General features: G+C 38.4%; 1 protein-coding gene across 2 annotated transcripts in view; it reads right to left on the minus strand.

Moving 5' to 3' along the window:
• The window catches only part of LOC108048510 (LIM/homeobox protein Lhx1), a 56,896-nt gene that overhangs the window by 24,237 nt on the left and 7,308 nt on the right, over positions 1-25,351 (minus strand). Inside the window, exons 2-3 of one of the 2 annotated variants that reach the window (XM_017129243.2) lie at positions 10,919-11,114; positions 9,526-9,752 (exon numbers count right to left, since the gene is read on the minus strand). In XM_017129243.2, the coding sequence (XP_016984732.1) occupies positions 9,526-9,752; positions 10,919-11,114 (423 nt within the window). Of the gene's footprint in view, positions 1-7,053; positions 7,581-9,525; positions 9,753-10,918; positions 11,115-25,351 lie in introns of those variants that run through there. The other variant, XM_017129244.2, reaches the window with a different exon arrangement.

The raw sequence follows: 25,351 nt of genomic DNA on the forward strand, positions 1-25,351 counted from the left end.
TGTCACAGTTTTTTTCTCTCTGAGGCGGAAAATGCATTTTCGCCTGACCCACATTTCGTGGCCCACTGCCACGCCCCCGTCACCTTGCCAATATATATGTTTTCCACTGTTTTTTTTTTATATTTTGCTTGTGTACCTTGCTATTTTGTGTGCCATTTTGCAGGGCAAAACTGAGTCAGAGATTCAATGGATCAGTGCGATCGGCGCAGTTTGAAAACTGAGTCATTTTCATCGGCTATCGTGAGTCAGGCGTGGAAACGTGGAAATGTTGCCGGTTCTCTCGGGTCCTGAGCTGTAACCGTTTTGTTATGTCATTTATAGCCGCCTATTTAACGTTTTTTCAAGCGAAAAACTTTATTTTCACGCGCATTACGCAAAACGCGGAGAGTCGAGTTGCGGCGCAACAACTGTGACTCCAAAGTCAGGCTCCAAAAAGTGCTTCGCCGGTAAAAGGCCATTAAAACTAGCTCCGAAGTGGCTGTAAAAAATAAAGCCAAACTAAAAATAAAATAAACATTAACTGCTCCCCAAGTGCGGGCTTTCGAGATAGAAAACAGAAACAGAAACAGAAACTGAAATGGGGAGTACTCGTAAAATACTTGAGAGTGGAACAGGTTCGAAATAAAGGGCAGGGAGGAGGGGGAGAGGTGAAGAGGGGATGGGGGATGGGGGAGGTGACCCCGACAAGTGGGCTTGGGCCTCGGTTTCGGAATTTATCTATGCTGCAATGGTCTCGCCCCAACGGTTACAGGTGGGAGGTATCTGGGTTACCGAAGATCTGGGCGAGTTCTTCATTACTTGGTTTTGTTTTTATCGATCTTTGTGCCACTATTGTTTACCCACATTTGTGATTATCAAAGTATTTTTTAACGCTCTGTTAAAGGTGTACCTTTTCCATCCACTTGTTTAAAAACTGATAGTTAGACAATTTTTAATCTAAATAATATGATATTAAAAGTTTTCAAATACTTTTGGCACTTTTTTTTTACAATTTTAATTATTAATCATTAAAAGAACAGAAGAACACAGAAATTAAATAAAATTTCATTTTACTTTGTTTACTTTCAATACTATTTGAGTTTAACGTAACTAAGAAACCACAATTTTTATACCCTTGCAGAGGGTATTATAATTTTGGTCAAAAGTGTGCAACGCAGTGAAGGAGACATCTCCGACCCTATAAAGTATATATATTCTTGATCAGGATCACCTCCTGAGTTGATATAGCCATGTCCGTCTGTCCGTCTGTCTGTCCGTCTGTCTGTCCGTCTGTCTGTCCGTCTGTCTGTCCGTCTGTCTGTTTCTACGCGAACTAGTCTCTCAGTTTTAAAGATATCGAGTTCAAACTTTGCACACACCATTCTTTCTTTTGCACGCAGTATATAAGTCGGAACGGCCGGGATCGGCCGACTATATCCTATAGCTGCCATATAACTGATTGATCGGAAATGCCATAACTTTGGTGTTTTTAAAGTTAGGAAGTTGGTATTTTTTATGAGTATTAAAAATGCATCATATGAATAATTTTGGAGAATATAATTTACAGAGTATTCTGCAAGGGTATATCAACTTCGGCTCCGCCCGAAGTTAGCTTTCCTTTCTTGTTATTTCATAATATGCAATCTACAATTTTAATTTGCCTCTGACTAAAGACTTTGACAACACCACTTGACTCCCTTTAAAAGTTGAATAAAATTCAGTAATCAAAGGCAAAAATGACTTCCATTGAAACCATATATAGCCATCTACCCGGTCGGTTATCTCCCCAGAACATATGCCCACATATATCATACATATTTATATAAATATGAATTATGAGTGTGCAAAATAAAAGGAAGCTGAAAAGGGAAAAACGCAGCCAATGGCAAAGATCTCAGAGGCGCGATAAGGAAAAGCCACCCCGTTTGGAAAACTGAGGCGCCGAACAACTTTAAGCTTAAAGAGTTCAGCCATTTTCAGTGTTTGTATTGTGTTTTATTTGCAAATCGGCAGAGGAGAAATAAAATAAACGGGAGAATCGAAATCGATTTCGTGTATTTCGAGGACTTGGAGTCTTTTGCCATCCTAAGCTTTTCCAAGGAGCCTTAAGCCAGTAGTTCGACCTCCCCTCCCCCCTCACCCTCCCCTCGTTCCATTTTCTTTTTCCTCCTTTGGCAGACATCATTTTGCACACAAAGCTCTGCACATTTCCGTTTCCGTTTTGTATACATAACCTCAATTCACATTTTGGCACGGCCACCCTTAGATGCCAACCCCCAATGGTCTGCCCTCTCTTTCTAGCGCAGCCTGAAAACACAACCCCCCATACACACACACACACACACACACACTCTGCGGCTGTCTCCTTCTTTGGCAAATGCCACCTGCAGCAGTTTTTGTGAAGCTTTTCGTGCTTTTGGTTTCGACAGTTGGATTTGTGCTGTGCGACCTCAGAATAAAGTCCTTTCTCCGCCCCCCTCCTCCCCTCGATTTGCCCCCCTTCTCCACCCCTTTTCCCTTACAGCTTCCCCTCGCCTTTTGTTTCGTTTTTCTTCGCTTTTTGTGGCTGCTGTTTTCTTTAGTCAGCCGCCAACGCCAAATCCGCCAAAGCAAGCCACCCCCAAAAGCACCACCCTCTAACAATATCACCATCTATACAACCTCCCACCCCCTCCCCCCTGTTCTCTATCTTTGGCTTTCTCTCTTTCTATTGCCATCTCTCTTTTGGCCATTTCGTTTGTTGCCATCTCTTTTGGTTTTGGCCCGAGGCCCGCCTTTCTTTTATTTCCCCCCCATTTTTTGTGTGCTGCCAACGCCACAGTCGACGCTTATCTCTGCCACCCAACCACCCCCACCACCAGCCCCTTTTTCAAGTTTTTCCGGAGGTTTTCCTTTAATTTTTTTTATGCTTTTTTTTCGACTTATTTTTTTTGGATTGCCAAAAAGGTTTGACCAAGCTTGAAATATGACACGATTACATGTGGTGGAGGTGCTGATATACTTGTACACAAAGAAACGAATTTTGATTTAATATTAATATCTGTTCTTGATTTAAAAAAAATTTTAAAATATATAACCAAAAATGTATACATTTGTCTTTTTTTGGAACGGGAAAAAAAAACAAAGCTGTGCTATGTCCTAAAATGTATAATTAAATATTTGTAAATTATAAGCACAGTATACAAATAAAATTAAATTAAATGGAATTAATCAAAATTTGATATTTAACTTATTTACTCGTCATGAAATAAAAATTCGCTATTGAGGGCTGGAAGCTAAAATAGGTTCTGATGTACATTTTTTCAGTGTATTAACTCTTTGGCTCGTAAATCTCGGTTGTTTAGAGCGGGGAGCTGGGGGAAATAGCTCCTTAAAGTGCCGCACTTAAAGAGCTTTTATGGGGATCCAGCAAAAACCAAATAAAACAAATCAGAGACAAAAGCCAACTGAAAGCTGAAACTCTCTCATTGTCATTATCAGGGGACTTGAATTTGTTTGCTCATCAAGTTAACCCCCTAAAAACCCAGAGACACTCAATTTTTGATTGGAGATTTATGGGACAAGTTACGAGTCCGCTTTCGGCACTAAAGTTCACTCAAGTCAAGAAGACTTTGCTCTAGTTTTAACGCCTCTCGTAATTTGCCCCGACACATCATCAAATGCCTGCCCCTTAACCCGCCACTGCCCCTTGGTTCGTTTTAGTTAGACATTAAAATGCTCAAAATGCTAAGAGAGAAGGCCCTTTTTATTTTGCTGTTGTTTCTTTTTTTTTTTTTTTTGTAACGTCTGGGCCTTGTTTTCGTTTTATTTCGGGGCCTTACGAGTTTTGTCATTAAGGCGCGCAAGTCGTTCAACAAATGCCCCATAAACAATAAACAATAACAAGTGAGTGTGTGGGGAAGTGTTATTACCCAAAAGAGGGCGACCGAGACCCACAAGCCCTGCGACAGGTTAAACATTTGAATTCGAAATCGATTACATCGTAGAGCTCAACATGTTTTTATTAGGAAAAATTATCTGATTAAAGAAGATCAACAGACTTTTGAAATAACTTTTGATCGAAGACTTATTTTTAAACATAATAATTTAAGTAAAATAAATACATTTTTAGGAATTTTCAAGTACTTAACACTCTTTATTTACTACTTGGTACATTTATTTTGCGGCCCCTATTAAAACTCCTGAATTATTATGGTCTTGATTTATGAACTTCCCCCGTACTTTTCCTCTACTATTTCCCGCTAAAATGGCGACATTTCCGCCACAGTCACTGCCAAAAGTCTACTGGCCTTTCCACCTTTTGGGCGATATAAATTTTTATTTTTATTTTCCTTTTTGGTCGCCACAAATCAAAGCGGCGTTTTATGGAAAATAGTTGGCAACACACACAAGCACACACGCACTTGGCCAAATGATTTACGAAGGCGTTGAAAAGGCGTTAGAAGAGGAAGGTACCAGTTTTTTTGGTTCGGTTCGGGTTCAGGTTCGGTTTGGGTTTGGGCTTTTATTTTTTTTTATCGCACATCGGTAAAGTATTAAATTCGTGGCCCCAAAATAGCCGCAAATTTATTATCCCAACGGGCACACAGTGAGAAAAAAGCATAAAAAGGCGCAGGGAAAGTGCAGTGGGCAAAGAGACGAGGGCGGGGGGGCGTTGTGGTCAGTCTCGTGTATAACAAAAAGTAAAAACCCAGGGAGTCATAAAAATAAAAAATAGCCCAAGTAAATGTCAAATAAACTTTAACGGTTTTACTTTTTTCCTTTGGTTCCTCGCCTTTTATTTTTTGTACGGGAAACAGATTGGACCACAGGCAGCCGCAGCAGCCAAAGCCATAAACTTTTCGAGCTGCAAGGCCCCAAAGCAAAAAAATATAGTACATATAAATACTTATATAGCTGTGTATAAATATTCGTATACACACAGAGAAAATTGGATTTGGTTGCACCTGCAGATCCGAAGCCTAATGATAAGACCACGATTTTCTCTAAGAAAATGATTGCAACATAGATGTTGAAATTATTAAAGTCACCTTTGTAGCAAGAGAAAACTAAAATTCACGAAATAATATTTTATAAAATTCGTACATATATAATATTAAATATATTAGGTAGTATGTAGCACATAAGAAGAACAACCAATTAAAATTGTAAGATCTCAATATATCATAGAAATTACATTTCTTTTTCGGGGTAAAATTTTAAGCATTTAAATTTTGTTCTTTTTATGATTCTTATTTATTTAGTTTTTTCTATTTTTCCATTATTCTTACGGTGTATAAATACATATAGAACCCATGTAACCAAACCGAATGAACAAAAACTGCCACCGCTGCAAAAACTGAAACTGCAAATAAAAATAAAAATAAAAACTTCTAGGAAGAAGAAGTAGCAACCGCAAGGCTGTTGGCGAATCAAAGGGGGCGGCGGCTAAAAGGAGGCGGAAGGGGCGGCTAGGGGGCGTGGCAAAGGGCCAAGGGCGTAGCTGAAGCCAGCGATTTACACGAGGGCCCATCGAGAATAAGAGTACTATATTACGTGACCAGCCGGCAAAATGACAACCGTAAATCTGCGGTATATTTCATGTGGTTGAACGGACTTAAAGAGAGGAGAGCAAATGGTTGAGGAAAACAAAGTTATTTACGATAAAAGGATATCCATGGTTTTGAATTAGATATCCAAGCGATCAGTTTGGAGAGATTAAAATATCAAAAAACAGTCTGGTTTCTTAAAATATCAATCTTTATATACTATGTTGGGCTTTTCAATTGAAAACTAATTAAAGTTAGTAAGCAATCAAATTGAACACTTAAAAAAAACCTATATTTAAAAACATTTGAGGAACGTTTTAATAATTAATATATAAAATAAAAATATAAAATTACTAATACGCCATGTTGCCACCCTGCAAAAGCCTCGACATTCAGCTTGAGAGGTCAAATTTTGGTGCCGACTTTAATGTAGAATGGGCTTTAAAAATAAAGGCCAACAACAGCAGCTGCTTATCGCTGGGTAAAGATAAAAAGAAGAAGATGAACTTTAGGGACTTTTGGCCATATGCCTTTGACCCTTTTGGCCAGCCAAACAAAACCAAAAGACAGAAAAAAGTAGGCGTAAGAAAGCAACAAAAGCGGCAACAACCACAAAAGCAAACAGGACAATAAAGCGGGAGGCATAAAAAGGCGAAGGAGGAGAACGTGTGTTTTTGTGTGGGTTCATAAAAATTTCTGTTTTCGGGCATCATAAAAATAACAACAGAATCCCTCAAAAACAACAGGCCAAGTCTGAGTTAAGGTCGTTTAAGGGTCATTAAGTGCGCAACACACTTTTACACACACACACACACACACACACAATATATATCATTGTATATATTTACAAGGACTCCCAAATGCTTATGTTCAAGTGCCGTAAGTCATTTGAAGTGTTGATGATAACTCAGAAAGTTTAAGGCTTAAAGAGGAGGAGGAAAAGCCGAAAGCATAATTCAAAATGGCGAATGAGTTGCCTTTTACATATCATTTAATTATTTGAAACGCAGAATTTTGTTTATAATTCTAAAAAACAAATAAATAGAAATGTTTATTTAATTTGCATATACCTTTGTATCATTTGTTTTCAAGATATATTCACAATAATTTATGAAACCAAAACTATTACCATTCCGCATTTATTAAATAACCATTTGTCAACCTAACTAAAACGCAATTATTATGTGTAGTTGTATTTTGGTTAGACTTTCAAAAAATGTTTTCTGTTGCCGCGACCATTTCTTGCAATTGCAATTTACACAAATATTTCAACTCATTTTTTGCTATTACGACAAATATTGTTTTTTAAAAAAATGGAAAAATGTTAGCCTTTGGACTTTTGCAAAAGATTATACATTTGAAATGCGAGGAACCCGGAGGTTAAAGCGCATGCCAATAAGTTCTATCTGCCCCCTTTTCCGCACTTTATGGAACCCATTCCGTTCTTTGACTACCAAGTTTTATCTCAAAAGTTTTACTCCACTGCACTTTGTGTTCCCCGCTTTCTCGGTTCTTTTTATTTTTTATTTGTAGTTTGATTTATTACCTCAGTTACGCCGCCGCTGCCCGGCCATTCATTGTTGTTGTTTATCACACAGCAAACAGTTTAATTTATATGACAAGCAATAAATTGACGCGCCGAGAGCGGTGACAAAAAAAAACACAACAAAAGTCACACGTTTCCTTTTAAAAATGTTGCTCTTTTTATGCATGGTTTTTATTAAGTTTGTTTTCCTTGCCAAAGAGGCGTATACTTGATGTGTTGACACTTTTTCGGGTAAAAAATAGTTGCATAAATTGTGTGGGGCTCGTGTTGTGGCTAAGTGAAAAATCCGTTGCACGTAATTAACGCAATTAAAATCAAAACATTAATGACCTGCGCTCCTTTTCAACGGACGTCGCCGTCGACTGCGACGCAGCAGCGCAGTCGGCGTCGCTGCAGCAGTAAAGGCAGCAGACGGGCAGCGTTCGGAGTTTTCCCCTCAATTTTTGGTCATTTTTAAACATTTTTTTTTTTGGCTTGGAATATGGTGGAAAAATCTTGAGGAAAATAAATAATAATTATTATTTGAATTATTGGATGGGATCTTAAGAGGCGAGGCACTATTAATGGATGCAAAAAGAAAGATAGAGAGAGTCGGAAAAGCGAGTGAAAACTTTTGCCTACTTTTTGGGGCTCGCAGCCATTTTGTTCTGCCTGCGTCGACGTCGGCAGCGACGTCGTCTTTCCATCTTGCATCTCGCTCTCTCTCGTTCTCAGCAAATGCGCAGCTGCGAAGAGAAGACTCTCTCTCATTCGCCACCACTCTCTGTCTCTCTCTCTCGCTCCCTCGCTCGCACTTTCTCTCTTTCCCCGGGGAAAGGGAGAGAAAATGGCAGCGTTGAAATATTTAACGCCGCTAAGTATGCTACGATAATATTTTTACCAACAAGCGAAACAATTTCCGAACTTGTAGCTTTTTTTCCTGTCCAAAAATTATGGCATCGAAAATAGGAGATAAAGGTGAGAACTCAGAGTTGTGCTTTTCAAGGCCTAAAGGCCAAAAAAGATGTATAAATAAATACATATTACATATTATTGCAAACAAATAATAAAATAAAATCTATAATCTCACCAAAAAACATTTATAAAAAAATATAAAAGATGTTAAATATTTTAACAAGATCCACAATTTAATAGGCGTGCCCGTAAAGCTTTAATTGCCGTTTTCCAAATGTCAAATAATTATCCAACCAACTTTAAAGCTTAACCCATGCTGGCACACACATACATATATGCACATCCTTTTAAACTTCGTCTGTCGAGTGAAAAGGGTAAACAAAGGCGAAGAGGGAGGGGCGCATTTTGCAGCTGCTTTTGGCTTTAATGCGTTTTCAGTTTTTCCCAGTTGCCTTTCCGTTTTCCCCGCCTTTTTTGTAGAATTTTTCGACCACGAAAGGAATGTGAAAATTATGGCACAAAAAAAGCTTTAATGGAGCCATTTCTCAAGAACGGAATTTTAAATTAGCGGAGAATGCAAGAATGAGGGAAAACAAAATTAGAAAATATGTTTTCTTTTTTCAGTTAAAAACTATGCTACGACTCTTTAGGCATCCACTTTTTTTTAAAACATAAATACAAACTTTCAAAGTTAATTTTGAACTCATAAATTAACGAAATAAATGCTTTTCAATTTTAATTTCCTAAAGCAACTTCCCACACCCAATTTTTCTAAATCTCCTTATCATGTGAAGCTGCGTCTTAATATCTTATGCATGACTTTGCTTTATTTATGCGATTTGTGTCAATATTTGCCAAGCATTTAGCCCATGACTTTTGCACGGCTTTCTTGGCAATGCAAAAATGCAAAAGAATATATATGCTGGGATTACCAAAGACAACAGCATTCGCTGGCAAAAAAAATGGAAGGAAAATGCTGCGCCCGAAAAATCAACAATCAGCAACAACAACATACAACATCCAACATCAACAGAAGGCAAAACAATGCCAACGTTTTCTTTTATTCCCACGGTAATTTGAATGGCAAATATTTCTATGGAAAACGATAAACAATTAGTGCAAACAAATAGACAGGCTGCGTCAGAAATTAAAATATTTTTGGGCAGAAACGCGTGGCACAAATTGCGCCTAAATATACCCAAAAGCGTTACACGTGTCGTATGCGTAATTTTGTATTTATTGCTGATGGAATTGCAGATACGTGAGGGGCTTTAGGGTCTATAGAGGGGGGGTATAGCAGGGGGCATTGCTGGGCCGACTCTCATTAGCAAAGATGAGCCCCAATTGGGATGTCCGGAAAATTTATGGTGCCCTGATTGGACCTCTCCAATAAATGGAAAGCGAAATAGTGACCCCCAAAATCTAGATACAACCTATACAATTGTTTTTTGAGGTCATTTTGAATAATAAGTTCCTGTGTGAACATTATAAATATGCTTTCCTATGGAAAGCGTTATTATTTCATTGCAAATTTGTATTTTAATCATCGTAACTCCCATATACATTTCGAGGACTTACCGCTCAGCGAATTGTGGCCGCAGGATGGCGCCTTGCCCAGCAGATAGTCGTCCTTGCAGATGAACTTATTGTCGTCCAGCACGTAGAGCTGCTCACCTGTGCTCAGTTGCTTGCGGCAGATGCAGCAGGTGAAGCAGTTCAGGTGGAAGACCTTGTCCCTGGGCTTCCGTACCAGATCCGACGGCGCGATACCCTGGCCACACCCACTGCACTTGGTGCCGTAACGTCTGCGGGGCGGAAATGTGAAGAATAATGAGCATCTTGGAAACGAGTGTATATAGAGTTTTAAGTTTGTATTTGCATTATGCATTAGTATATGATAAAGTATATGATAATCTCTATATAATGAGTAGTTTTTTATCTTTTTAATAGTCTTTTAGGGACTTCATACACCTGCTTACCAAAACTATGCACAAAATCAAACATTTCTATGATTTCAAGGAGTTTAGCTATTCTAAACAAATATATAAATAATATTTTTCAATACAAAAATGACTAAGGGTTAATATTATTTCAGCTAACAATTTTTAAGCAACGTTATATCATTTAAGGCCATTACATTTTGTTATAGGTAAAAACTAATAATTTGTATACATAAATCAACTATTTTTCCTGAAGCTTGCCAAGTCCATTTCGATATTGGATTCCCACTGGGAAGCTACAGCTACAGCTCACAATTCCCCGTTTCTGTACTATTGTGCCTTTCAATCTGGTTCTCAGAATGCATTTTCCCTTTTGGACCTTTCTGCTTTATGGATGGCTTTTGTCTGCGGAACTCACTTGTTAACCTTTTCCAACTGGCGCTGATTGATAGGACACCTTGGCTGCCGGATGACTTTTCACCCTTTCAGCAAATCACGGATTGCAAGGGGCCACAGGATTTGATTTCATTTTGATTTGTTCAGGTATTTTGCATGTTAATTGCTTTCGCTTGCCATTCTCGAGATTTTTCCTCCATTTCCTCGGTTTTTTTCAATTAGCCAAGCTAGGTGACTGAGCGAAATCAAATGCAACACAAAAGTCGCGATTGCCAACTTGACTTAATTGCTTCGATTTTGATTTTGCCCGGTCTTTGTTTCTATTTCTGTTTCTGGCTTTGATCCTTTGGAATCGTGAACTTAATCGAATATGAATAAGGCTAGGCTATTATATTGTGCGATTTGTAGTTTCGTTAATAATTAAAAAAAGTCCTACAAATACTTATGTATGATTTGCAAAAGAACTGATCAGATTTCTAACTTTTTTTTGAATAAACTTTTTTAAAGCATATATTTATAAAAGCATTTGTTTTCGATTCATGAGTAATGAATTCTTAAAGTGCGCTTTCTAAAATGTATTATTTATTATTATTTATATTTCCATAGTTTTTGTTGTACTTTTACAAAGCTCTCACCTGAAGAAATCGTTGCGACAGTAGAGCTTCGATTCGCGGCTGAAGCATTTGTCGGTGAGCGGTTGGAGGCATTCACAGCAGCGGACGCAGGAGGCGTGCCAGGCGCGTTCCAGGACATTCAGGAGGAACTTGTCCAGGATGGGCTTGTTGCATCCGGCGCAGGGATCACCCACACCCACGGGCGGTTCACTGCGACCTGTTCGTGGAGGAAAGAAGAAATTGGAAAATTATTAAGGAATTTTTGTTTAAGGAAAAGAGGTATTTAATCATATAGTACAACCCCGCGTTAAGAATATTATTTAAGAGTTCTACTGCATTGCTATTCCATTTACTTAATGCAATCTTGATTTATATTTTCGTTGGAATGTCATGTGCTCAAACAATTAGTGACGTGACCTCAAGTGACCTTTTAATTGTGGAGCTCTGGGCGGTGGGTGGTGTGTCGGTGAAGGAAAAACGGCGGTCAGTTCAAGTGGAAATCAGGTTGGAGAGCGGGATGTGAGAGCACTCAACTGTGCGTCGGAAAATCCTTCGAGGCGCAAATTAGCACCTCGCTCTGCTTGCCTCATTAAGTTTGCACATGTGAGGGGCACACACACAGCTCCTCATCCTCCCTTCTCCCCTCAACCCCCTCACCATGCAAGGTAGTACACCTGTAAATGAGCAATTCCCAGGTGCGTGGCCTTGGACGGGTGCAAACATTTGAGGATTTACAATTTGCACTTTGCATTTTGCACTTAGATAAATTTGGCAACTGCCCGCGGGGGTGGTAACACCCGCTTTTTCCAACTATCCTCCTATTTTCGACACTTTTCATCACTTGCCGCACTGTGCTCCCGATTTTCCCCAATTCCCATTTTCCCATTCACCTTATTCCTGATGTCCAAGTTCGACTTTTAACTAACTTTCAGGAATCCTGATTATGGACACACAGAAAATAATTATTATTTTCCCCAAGATATTATTTATATTCAGAAGAACCTCACACCAAATAAAATATTCGAATTATTCAAATTAAGTAAATATTAACCTTTTAAATTTGTTTTTGTACTAATGATTTTTTATTTATTATTTAGACATTTTATTTATCCAGACATTCCTTTTTATTATGACTTGTATTTCATTTTTATTTAAATGTATAGTAAAATCTAAACCGGCAAGTCAGTGATAAAAACTGATGATTGAAACATTTAAATCAGGCTGAAATTATTTTCTGTGCACAAACCCTGTTTGGGATCTTCCACCTTGTTAGTCCTGCCACAAAAGGCGGTGTTGGGGGCGTGGCAAATGCGTATAGAAATATATATATATTTATACCTATATAATATATGATATATACAAATTTGTGTGTGAATCGAGAGAAGTGCAACCGAATAATGATAGAGGCCAAGCCAAAATGGAGCCCCGAGGCCTGAGAAACTTGAGTATGAAAAAGGAAGGAGAACGGGTGGAAAGAGGGGAAAGGGGAGAAAAGGAAGGAAGCATAAAGGAGGAGGAGCTGGTGGGCAAGGAGCAAAAAAGCTGCCTCCTTTCGCAGTCAATCAGTCAATGGAGTTGCAAGGCTAAAATATATTTTTAAAAATAATTCCCAAAAGGCGAACAAACGTTTGTCTTCGTTTGTGGAACATTTGCAGGTGGGGCCGTTGGGGGCGTGACCAGGTACAAAATATATAAACACAAGGGGAAGGAACCAAAAAATACAAAAACCAAGGAGGCTGCCAAAGGAGCGGAGAGTCCAAATAAAAAGCAAAACTTGTGTGTGAAAATGTGGTTTTCATTCAAAAAGTTTTCGAAGAACGCGGCGAGGGGAGGTGGTGAGAAAAAGAGGAAGAAAGGAAGGTTGGTAACATGAATGGCGAAAGGAAGTGGGAGGGATACCAGCCAGAAACAGCGGAGATGGCCAAATATGATAGCCTTAAGAACGGGAAATAAAAAAAATATATATAAAACTGCTTCTCTCATAAACATTTCATTTGATATTTCAAAAATATAATAAAGGAATAAAAAATATTTTTAATGGAATTACCAATAAGCTGCAAATCCTAGCATGATTCAAATAGAAATATAAAATATTGAATGCAAACATAAGATTACTATCGAGAGTAGAAATAAGGCTGCAGAAATATTGTAAAATGAAATATTAACAAAAAACACCTGAAGATAAATATAACAAATACCAAAATAATAAATTCTTTAATACTTGGTAAACTAAACAAAATTAAATCCAAATTAATGGAAATAAACAAAAACATATAAGGTGAAGACCCGCATTAAAAACAAATACACAAATATTTAAAGAATTTGTATAATAAAATGTCGGTAAGAAGCACAACAAGAAGACAAATTGAGGTGGATGACGAACAATATTTTGGTTGTGGATCTGCTGCCACTGGTACTGGTAATATATATCATATTCCGCAGCCTCCCTAAAAGTTCCCACCTCCTCCATCTCCTCCCACAATGACCCACATTAATAAAGCTTACTGAGCTGCTATGCCGTACCATTCCCCTCCTGTGTTTCCTTTTTTTTATACCCTTGCAGAGGGTATTATAATTTTGGTCAAAAGTGTGCAACGCAGTGAAGGAGACATCTCCGACCCTATAAAGTATATATATTCTTGATCAGGATCACCTCCTGAGTTGATATAGCCATGTCCGTCTGTCCGTCTGTCCGTCTGTCCGTCTGTCCGTCTGTCCGTCTGTCCGTCTGTCTGTCCGTCTGTCTGTTTCTACGCGAACTAGTCTCTCAGTTTTAAAGATATCGAATTGAAACTTTGCACACACCCTTCTTTCCTTTGCACGCAGTATATAAGTCGGAACGGCCGGGATCGGACGACTATATCCTATAGCTGTCATATAACTGAACGATCGGAAATGCCATAACTTTGGTGTTTGTAAAGTTAGGAAGTTGAGATTTTCTATAGGTTTTATTTTTGGCCAATCAATCTGACCTACCGAATTTCATGAGAATCGGCCGACTATATCTTATAGCTGCCATATAACTGAACGATCGGAAATGCCATAACTTTGGTGTTTGTTAAGTTAGGAAGTTGGGATTTTCTATGGGTTTTATTTTTAGCCAATCAATCCGACCTATCAAATTTCATAAGGATCGGCCGACTATATCCTATAGCTGCCATATAACTGAACGATTGGAAATGCCATAACTTTGGTGTTTTTAAAGTTAGGAAGTTGGGATTTTTGATGAGTACTAAGAATGCATCATATGAATAATTTTGGAGAATATAATTTACAGAGTATTCTGCAAGGGTATATCAACTTCGGCTCCGCCCGAAGTTAGCTTTCCTTTCTTGTTTTATTTTTATTTCGATTTTTGTTTTTTTTTATACCCCCTGTTACTCATACGCCCCGTGCAACCGACAGTAGCCACTGCCTCGAGCGAACTGATAAAACCCGGTCCAAATGAATGAATGAGCCTCGTGGATGGGAAGGGAAACGACAGCAATGCTTGGCCATTATAAATGAGCAACTGACACACTGATTGATTGACGAATTGACTCATTTTCGCCAAACAGAAAGCCCAAAAAGAACAACAAAACGGAGCCAGAGAAGAACAGCGAAGAATTATAACGAACATCCTATCCTTACCAGCAACCAAAAGCAACAACAACAGGAACAACAACAACAACAGCAACAACAACAACAACGGCAACAGCAAAAGCAACATCATCGCAAGTGGCAAGTTGCAAGTTTCAAGTCCAGACCTTGCCGCATATGTCAAAATTGACGGATGTTATCAATCATTTCATGCCGCTGCAGACAATTTTTAATGAAGGTTATAGACGTTTATAGACGGAACGAAATGGGCGGGACAAATGGAGGGGGAGGGGGTTTTTAAAAAAGAAGAAGAGGAGTGCGGAGGATCGATTGTCTTCAGGTTCGAGTTCGAGGCTCAATGAACTATACGAAAGCGTTGCAAACTTGGGTTAAATGTTGTTCGTGTTGCTGCCGTGCATGTTGTTGTGGTGTCGTTGTTGTTACTGATTACTGATTACCGATGATGTAGCTTTTAATGTTGCTAGTAGAGTTATTCCACTAATTGTCAACTGGACCTGTTGGTGAAGTTCTAACTGGAGTTGTTGATTTTTAAAGTAGTCCTAGCTATCAATACTTCCTTATGGTGTAGCTATTTATTGAACGTTATTATTGATCGTTGGTGTAGTTGTAATAATGCTTGATTTATATTGGTGTTTCGTTGATGTAGTCATCAACTGAATTTGTTGGTGAAGTTCCAACTGGAGTTGTTGACTTTGAAAGTAGTCTTAGCTATCAATTCTTCCTTATGGTGTAGCTATTTATTGATCGTTGGTGTAGTTGTAATAATGCTAGATTTATATTGGTGTTTTGTTGATGTAGTCATTGCTAAACTTATTGAATGCTTTTTATTCTACCTTCGAGGCAAAAAAGGTTACACAAAGAATTTCAAAGAGATCAAAAAATATACATTTAAAAAGGCCTTAGTTATCAATTGTTTTGTGTAATGTTGTACAGTTTTTACTTCGCTTAGTTTTTCAACAAGTAATTTGATATAGTTTTTAATAAAAGCCATTTTAAACTGCTTTTTGAATATGGTTGGTTTTAATATTCATTTTATTTACAACCCAGGGCATTTTTAATTCGTTATCTTTGGTAGTTAACCTATCAGCAATTTCTGTCTTCTTGCCAGTTTTTCGGCGCTTTTATTCAGGCTCTTCTTCAATTTTTGTATATTTTTTTTTTTATTTTTTGGCCGTCGGACAGTTGTGTCCGGCACCTTGGCTCTCTGGACTTTATTTTTCGTGCCTTCTGGCGCGTTTTTAAAAAGCGACAAATTGTTGTTTGCAGACGCCGACAACGTTGTTGCTGTTGGTGTTTGTGTCGTTGTTGGTGTTGTTGTTGTTGTTGTTGTCGTTGCCGCTTAAGTGTCGCAATTTAAATATTGTTGAGTGCACTTTTGGCTACCGTTGGCCATTTATTTTGCGCTGAAATTTATGTAACGATGTGAAAAATTGCCTGCTACTGAAACGAAGCGAAATGTCTCGGCTCTAGGCGCTTTCATACTCTCTTTTCCATTTTCCCTCATCTTTTCTTCAGTTTTCCCGACACAGAGAAAAAGTTCATTTTTTGTGACTTAAGCAAAACAAGTATAGTCTTAATAGTAATTTGCTTATCTTACTTACAGATCAGAAACTTATAAGTAATATTCATAATTCCCTTCAAAACGTTTAAAAGTAAAGGTTTCAATATTTGTATATTTGAAAGCTTACTGGAAGTATTTTATATATAACCTACTGGGGTTTATAATTTTTTTTTTTGAGCTTAAGCTTTACACACATTTATATTAATTATTGATTTTAAAAGTTCTTAAATGATTGTGTTTTTTTTTCGCCTGTGTGGATCTGTATAGCAGCCATTGACCGCAGCGCAAAACTGAGAGAAAAGTGCAAAGTTGCTGCCGAAGCACGTACAAAGCATTTTGCACAACATTTTCCGCGCTCGCACACACACACACATACAGACACACACACAACCGGGCTGTGGCTATATAATTGTGTTCCAGCTTCTCCGCAATCCGCAGACTAACTGCATTTATAATGCAGCAGCTTCTTCATGGCTCGCTGGGCCGTTCCCGGCAACACCCAAAAGACCAGCCCCGAAAAAATAAAGGAAAGAAATATAAGGATGAGGCTGGAGAAAAATAACAAATGAACCGAACTCGGTTCCCCAGCTGCTGCTGTTGATGTTGCAGCTCCACCACAAAAGGTACAGTGAAGCCAAGCTAGGAAAACTAGAAATATTTTGAAATTCCTTTTCAATTGATCCGCATCAATTTCAATAGAAATATCACCAAAAATACCAAATATAATCTAGTGATATTAAATTAAGAAATGTTAAGAAATACCAAAATATATAACATTGATAACTAAGCTGCCTTTTTCGGTTCAAGAAAATCCGCAATCCCCACAAGCTTTCTTCTTTATAACAACTTTGGACCAGGAATCCCTACATCATGCAGTTATTTACCCCACTGTGCACAATCGCCACAGAAGCAACCACAACAAACTTTTGACCATTGTCGTCTGCGCCACAAACTGTGAAAAATTCGTTCGACATCAACGCAGAGTAAAAAAAAATAAGTAAAATAAAATATAAAATAAAGGAGGAAAAAACACAGGGGCAGAGAAAAAAAATGGGAAATAATAAAAATCAGCTTCAACTTTTTGCCAAAGCACTTGCTGCGCCATGTTGGTTACGCCCCCTGCCCCCTGCCCCGCCCCACTACCCCCCGCCCGCCCCTCCAGCGAACTGAAAACGTGACTAAAATGTTTAAGCCACGGGAAAGAAAAGAAAATCCAAACCAGCAGCAGCAGCAACCGTCGCTCAATCGCAATCATTTTTTTCCAGCTGCCGTTTCTTCTTCAAGCCATGTTTTTCTCCGTTTTTATGCTGGCAAATCTTATGCAAAAATCCAAATGGAAATGCAGCAGCCAAAGAAGGAAAAAGCCAAACAAATGGCTTAAGTGAAATGGAAATGGGAAAATGCGAAGAAAAAGGGGAGTTGAAAAACATTTGCACAACAGGAAAGAGTTGAATAAACAAGAACCACGGAACGATATTCTTAAATCCCAGTACAAAATTAGCTTACCTATTTTGTTTTATCACATATTAAGTAACAAGCTTATTTAAAAAATAAGTAAATATAAAATATTTTTGGTAGTTAATCTATGTTTCTTCTTCTTGACTCTTGTATTTTGAATAATATTCCTTAGTTAATTTTTTTTTAAGTTGCCTTATTTAAACCCCAGACAATATTTTCATAAAAACTCACAACCATGAAATCTTCCCACTACGCTTATTCAAGTTTCTTCTACACCCAACTCATATTGTATGCCATAAAAACTCATTAATATTCAGTTTTTTGTTGTGTCTTATTTATTTTAATTTTTTGCTGTTTTCTTCTCTTCGTATTTTTATACCCTTGCAGAGGGTATTATAATTTTGGTCAAAAGTGTGCAACGCAGTGAAGGAGACATCTCCGACCCTATAAAGTATATATATTCTTGATCAGGATCACCTCCTGAGTTGATATAGCCATGTCCGTCTGTCCGTCAGTCCGTCCGTCCGTCTGTCTGTCCGTCTGTCTGTCCGTCTGTCTGTCCGTCTGTCCGTCTGTCTGTTTCTACGCAAACTAGTCTCTCAGTTTTAAAGCTATCGAGTTCAAACTTTGCACACACCCTTCTTTCCTTTGCACGCAGTATATATGTCGGAACGGCCGGGATCGGCCGACTATATCCTATAGCTGCCATATAACTGATTGATCGGAAATGCCATAACTTTGGTGTTTGTAAAGTTAGGAAGTTGGAATTCTCTATGGGTTTTACATTTGGCCAATAAATCCGACCTACCAAATTTCATAAGGATCGGCCGACTATATCCTATAGCTGCCATATAACTGATTGATCGGAAATGCCATAACTTTGGTGTTTGTTAAGTTAGGAAGTTGGGATTTTCTATGGGTTTTATATTTGGCCAATAAATCCGACCTACCAAATTTCATAAGGATCAGCCGACTATATCCTATAGCCGCCATATAACTGATTGATCGGAATAACTTTGGTGTTTGTTAAGTTAGGAAGTTGGGATTTTTTATGAGTATTAAGAATGCATCATATGAATAATTTTGGAGAATATAATTTACAGAGTATTCTGCAAGGGTATATCAACTTCGGCTCCGCCCGAAGTTAGCTTTCCTTTCTTGTTTTTTTTGTTTTATTTTGCTAATATCGCAACTAATTATGTAATTAAAATGTTAACAAGTTTAACGCGAGCAATTTGTGTGAGCGAAGCGATGACAACAAAAAAAACCACAAAAATAGGTGTTAAGCTTTATATTAATATTTCAAGCATATCAAAAAAAAAAACAAAAAAGAAACAGCAACAAACGAAGCGACTGAACTTTAGCCTCGAAGCGAACGCAACATTTAATATTCTTTATGGATTTTTGTATTTCCGAAAAATTTACATTTATTAAAAGTCAAAGGGGGCGAGACACAGAGGGCAGACATGGGTTAACCGAGCTACTGAAGGGAACGAGTGGAAAATGCAATCAAAATTGTCAAATCAGGCGCAACGAATTGCATTAAAAATAACCTAATGGGACTGGGAAAGGTAGGAAATAGGAAAAGGGCGAGTCAAGATATAGAAATAAACAGAAAATAGGCTCCTAAATATAAACTGGAAACTAGGAGTTATAAGGTAAACAAAATACTATATAAATCTACGTATCACTTGGAATCATTTAGTTCCTCATGTATTCCTTATATTATTTTGTGCTTTACTTATTTTTAATATATTGCCATTATCAGTGACCATTTTTTGATGAGCCCTAGATGTTATATTAAATTTTAGAATAGGACAACAAGTGCACTGCAAGAGATTAACCCTTGAAACTCTTTGAATTGCTTTTCCGATAAAAGGATGTGGCATTTAAATACCCAACGATATTTCTTTCATCTCCATTTATTTTCCTCCCAACAGAAACGAAGTCGATGGACACAAACAGATATGAAAGAGGCCAGCATACAGAAACAAAAATAAATTCGAAAAAGTAAAAGAGGAAAAGGCACACAAAATGAAGTTAAGGGGGGAGCAGAGAAAAAAGAGGAGTAGCTTCGATATTGGCCAGGATTCGATGAGTAACGAGAGGACTGCGGGTCGAAAAGGGGGGGAACTTTTTCAGCCGCCTCTGGTTTTTGTTTCCTTTCTCCCCCCCTTTTATTTTTTCGGTTTTTGGGGGGCGGGGTGGTGGAATATAATGGCAAAGTAAACAATTTCATGATGCGAGACGATGGCTTCTGGGCTGCCGCCTATCTACATCCAAAAGCCTCACCTCAGACCCCAGACCCCAGATACCAGACCCCAGAAGCCCCCCCGCAAACCCATCGATTCGCTCGCCTCACGTCTGTGTATCTAGCAGATACTTTATATGCATGAGTTACAGAAAAGGAGGCGTATTTCTCTCGCAGGCCCTCTCTTTTCCGCCCTTCTCGCTTTTCTGTGTTGCAAAAATATAAATACGAAAAAAACATGAGCTCAAATTTACATGACAAAAATGGCCGAGCGGAGATGCGAATTGCGAACGGCGGAAAGGAGGAAGACAGCTATTAAGGTCTAAACAAATTGGCCAATGCTAGTTGAAGTACCCGAAAGCTTGAAAATATTTGTGATAGGACATACAAACATAGTATCACTACTCTTCGCAAACTTATAGTTTACATATGCAGTTGTATTTTTTTGTTTTTCAGCTTATACTTGTGAGATTGTAAGTGACCTTCCCAAGAAGCCCATATAAAAAATTAAACTAAAATTTTTATTTTCAACAAAAATCGTTTCTTTAATATGAAACATTTCGATAGAATTTTTAATATTCTCCCTATTCCCTTAAAAAAGCTAAATACTATATTTACATTGAAATATTTTGTATTGAATTTAACATTACCATAAAATATCGATATTTTGAGCCGTTCATAGTTTTCACACAATTTCAAAGATCGTCTTGTTGGAACATTAATTCCTGCCAATTAGTCAATCTTTTATGGTATGGTCTTTAAGGAGACCTCTTAACTTTAACTCTCCCCGTTGCCATTCAAGATACCCAATCTCAATTTCAATCTCATCAACCATTTTCATAGTCATCGCCATCTCCATCTTCATCTCCATTTTCATAGTCGTCATCATCAACATTGTCGTCAGTTGCAGGGATTTTTATAGGCACCCCCTTCCCCGCCCCCCAAAGGGCGACTCTCCTTCTCTCTTTTCCTCTCTTCAGCTGGCTATACATATATATATATATTTATATATATACATACTTTTTTTTGCCTCCTTTTGTCGCCCCATAAAAATCACACTTCTTGGCCAAAAGGACAGAAGGAGATGGAAAGCTCGGAGGGAGAGAGAGATGGCAACAGTTTGGGGTGGCTCGTAAGTTCAGGTTCTTCTGCTTCTTCTTCGTCACATCCACCCACCCAAACAACCCCCCTCCCCCCAAAGGGGAGGTTGTGTTGTTGTTTGTTGTCAGCAGACAGATAGCCAATGATAAGCCTTAGCGTATGAGTGATGTGCCATGGACACAAACACGAGCCAACGGGACAACAACCTCCCCCAGACACCCCCACCCCCACCCACATCCACCCACCAACCACCCACCACCCCCCACCCCCTCACTGGGTACTCCCAATTTTTTATTCCATATTTTGCGGAGGTTTCCTATTTGATATGCTGGCTGCACTGCACACAACAACCCCCAAGAGTGGTTTCTAAGTCAAGCCCTGCGAATGCTGATGGCATTTCAACAAAGCGAAAAACGGGAAAAAATATATATCGAGTGGGTGTTTGGGGACAGGGGGGGGAATCGGGTGGTAGGAGCCCCCGGAAAAGGTTATATATAGCCACCAAAGTTCACGAGAATCAAATCGCAGCGTCTGTATGTGCTTTTAAGGGAAAATGCATTTGAAATCTAAATATAAGCTACAAGTCGGGAATCATTAGATTGTACTTTTTAAAGAAATATTAAAGAAGCTTACTAATTACTAACTGATATTTTCAAAATCATTTACACATATTCCGGATACTACGAAAATCTCTTTCAACTAAATTTCAACCGAATATGTAGGCACTTTTTGTTGGAATTCGTTCAATACTTTTTTCCGTTACGGGAAAATATTTTAATAATTTATTTGTTAACAAAATGATTATCAAACTTTTATTTATTTTAATATATGAAACTTTTTTTGGTTAAAATAAACTATATTTTAAGGCAAAATCTTTGTCCGTTTTCTATAATTTAATGTTGTACCTTAAAGACCCTTCTCGAGCTATTAAAAATATAACAATAGTTATAGTAATTGATTAGAAAAAATAAAAATAAAATGTGCATGCTTAAAATGTTTATTCAATGCAGTACAAAGTACATAATGTGCTTAAGTCCCTTTTGTTCCGACATTTTCCCACGTCCAGTTGAAATTATTTTTTGTTTAAAGACCAGGCCTTGCAACTGCCCACCCACCTGCCCCCAATTTCGCCAATTCACCATATTGCCACCCATCCTGCCATCCTGCCGCTGAGGTCCTGGCCGCAAGGACGTGAAGTGCATCACATTGCGGTCTGTTGTTGGGGGATTTTGGTTCGGCTGCAGTTCGGGGCTTTGCTCTCTGTTTATTTTGTTAATATTGCGACACTCTCCACCGCTCCACCTGCTAAGTTCAGCGGTTACCTGGTCGGGCTCATTTGATGTGGCATTTACCGCCCCCCCCCAAACCCCCGGAAAAGCCACACACACACACACACAAAACCGTCAAAACCCCCAAAATGCCACCCGAAAAACCCTGCTGGGCGGCCTTTTGTTTTTTGCACTGCTGGCCATTGATTGATTTTAAATGCTTTTGGTGTTGGCGATTCATTGAAAATTGATGTATTTGTAAATTTGCATTTTTCAATATTTAATGCGGGTGCGGCTCATAAATGTGTCTTTATTGGAAGCGAACGCGAACTATCTATCTGTGTGTTTTCCTTGTCGACCCTTTCCCTTTATTTTCCCCGACAGACTTTAGTCGTCTCGCTTAATGCGATTAAAGGTTTAAAGTTTTGTGCCAAATAAAGCGTATGCAATTTTGCAAAACCTCCCTATAAATGTTCCCCGAACCGAGATTGCTGGAAAATTTCTGCTTTGATTGGCAAAATTTAGCTCGGAGCCTCGGCCAAAGTTGGCAACTTTTTAGCCAGACCCATTTTGTGGGCCAAGACAAGCATAATATTATGCATATTATAATGATCAGCAGCAAGGACATTTGGCCATAGCTGCTTGGCCACATTGCACAAATTGTCCTTTAATTGGTTTTGCGCATTAATTTTGCAGAATTTATTGCGCTTTGTGCACTGCGTTGAAGCGTTTTGCAGTGCATTTGCATTTGCATTCGCATTTGCCAGCCCAAAATGCAATTAATAATAAACAATCTTAGCACCGACTCGGTAGCAATAACAATTTTGGACAAACCCACATTAAGCCAGCTGAAAGTCGTATCAATACATCGATGAGATATTGTTTTAGGTGGTTAAGACTTTTCGCAAATTTAAGGCAGCTGAAAATTTAATTATCCCGCTTCAAGAAGCCAAAACTGAAAGGGGATATTCTATAGCATTGGCATAACATTAAAGTTTAATTAACTAGCATGCAAGTAAACACGATGATTAAACGATTGAGTTTTCAAAAAATGTGTTTGTAAGTTAAGATAAGTATTATCATAAATTAATTTAAAAAATAATTAAGCTAAGAGCTAGTAAAATAAAGAAATATTGATATATATTTTAGGTACCGATTGGTTCAGTGATATATCCTTGCAGAAATATTATATATATTTTTAATCCATTTTATATAGATTATCGATGTGTTAAAAGTACTTTAACGATTTGCAGCTCACCTAAAGTATCAAATATCAACATAACGTTTATGATCAAAGTACGATTTTTTAGAGTCCCCAATACTTAAGTATCAAATATCACTTTCATTGATTTGGCTATCGATAAATATATACTTCTTTATAGGGCATCGGGGATGGGCCGGATTTTGCGGTTGCCATTCGGGGGAGAAGTTTATCTGAAGCTGGCCAGCGATAAGCTCAAAATTTATGCCCTTCCCCAGCTCTTCGCGCCGCCGAAACATAAACATGAAATTCTTTTATCGTTTTATCGCAATCTTTTCTCAGTTTAACCTTGAATGCGAGTGCACGTAGCCCACAGTTCCCCCGTTTTTGCAGCATTATCATCCCCTTGCTGGAAGTCAACTTTTGACAAGGCTTATCAGTGGACCAGCATCAGGAGCAGCTGAGGACACGCACCCGAAAAGGGGCGGGGGTTTGGCTTGGGTCCTGTGGGGTGAAGGACGCAGGGAGCAGGACGAAGGACGCAGGACGAAGGACTGGCGACAGGGGTGAACGTGCCAGCGAAAAACGGAAAGAACGACTGGGGGACGTCTGTTCCAGCGATAAGAAACAGCAACCCATCGGAGGTGGGTGGACATTTTTCAGTTTTTCCTCTCTTTCCTCTTTAGCCCGGTTTCGATTTTCAGGCAAGTGCCGTTTTATACGTTAAGGGATTTAATTTTTCAAGCGCTTAAAAACCACTGGGACAACATTTAATGACGGCGTACATTCAGCTTGTTAAAGCATTTTGTAAATAAGCTTATTAAACAGTTTTTGGTAAACAGAAGTGGCTAATTTCCCTTAAATGGCAGTAAAAATGATATACTTTAAAAAATTTATTTTAAGTATAAAATAAGAACACTTAACTATTAATAAATAGCCATGGTAAATGTCTAATCTGGGGTGTGAATAAATAATTATTTTTATTGAAACATAAATGGCACTTAGGTATTAAATTTATTTATTATCTTTATTTTACATTTCACTTGTTTATTTTTTTGTTATTAACAGAAGTAATTTTATAAGTTCCGATCAATGAAAAATATTTTTTTCTGTTTATAGAACTCGAAATAATTGATATTATGGGCTTATAAATAAATATTAACTTCAATTGCCGATCTTTAATGTCCTATTCAAAGTCCAAGCACTGTTATAAATAATTAAATGAAGTCTTAAAATGTTTCATAGCCCTTTGCCGATACTTAACCGCATCGACTTGTAACCGTTTCGATTAGTTCCGGTTGGACCGAGCTGCGCGGTTCGTTTGGGGCCCCATTGATAAGACTTAGCCGCTCCTGCTGCGTTTTGATGTTCGCCGCAAATGATTTGCCAAACACCGGCCACAACAAAAGTAACAAAAAGACTCGAGAAAACGATCTGAAAAAATAAGGGAAAATGGCGGGGGAAAGGAGACCAACAAAGGCCATAAAGAAGAGACTGGCAAGTGTGTGCGGAGCGTCGGATTTTGATTAATTAATTTGCATACGAGCAATAAAAAGTAAGAGCTGCGTTAATTTCTTGGCGCCCGCGACGTCGACGTCGACTGAGGCAGCGGCAGCGACGTTGGCAGAGGGCTTTATAATGCAGCCGTATAATCAAATTGATAAACGAACAATAAAAATGCATAACAAATTGATGCGAGGCGATGGCGATGATGATGATTATAATGATGATGAGTGAAGAAGTTGGAGACACACCGCGTAGAAAGAGAGGGCCATAGGGTTGGTGAAAGAGATGGGCATACTGAGAAGAAGCAGCAGCATTACACGGATCATTTATATTTTCCCTTCGATTTTTGATAATATGGGGACACAGCTCTTCAACACCCACGCACGAATGTACCGACAACCCACAAAAGAAAAGTTTGTCCCAAGTCAAGAATATCTTTTCACAAGGAAATCAACTCACAACTAACACAGTAATTTCAATGTATAAAGAGGATGATCGCAGCTTCTGA

This window comes from Drosophila rhopaloa, unplaced genomic scaffold, assembly GCF_018152115.1.
Source record: "Drosophila rhopaloa isolate 14029-0021.01 unplaced genomic scaffold, ASM1815211v1 contig_3, whole genome shotgun sequence".
In the NCBI taxonomy this organism is placed as follows: Eukaryota; Metazoa; Arthropoda; class Insecta; order Diptera; family Drosophilidae; genus Drosophila; species Drosophila rhopaloa.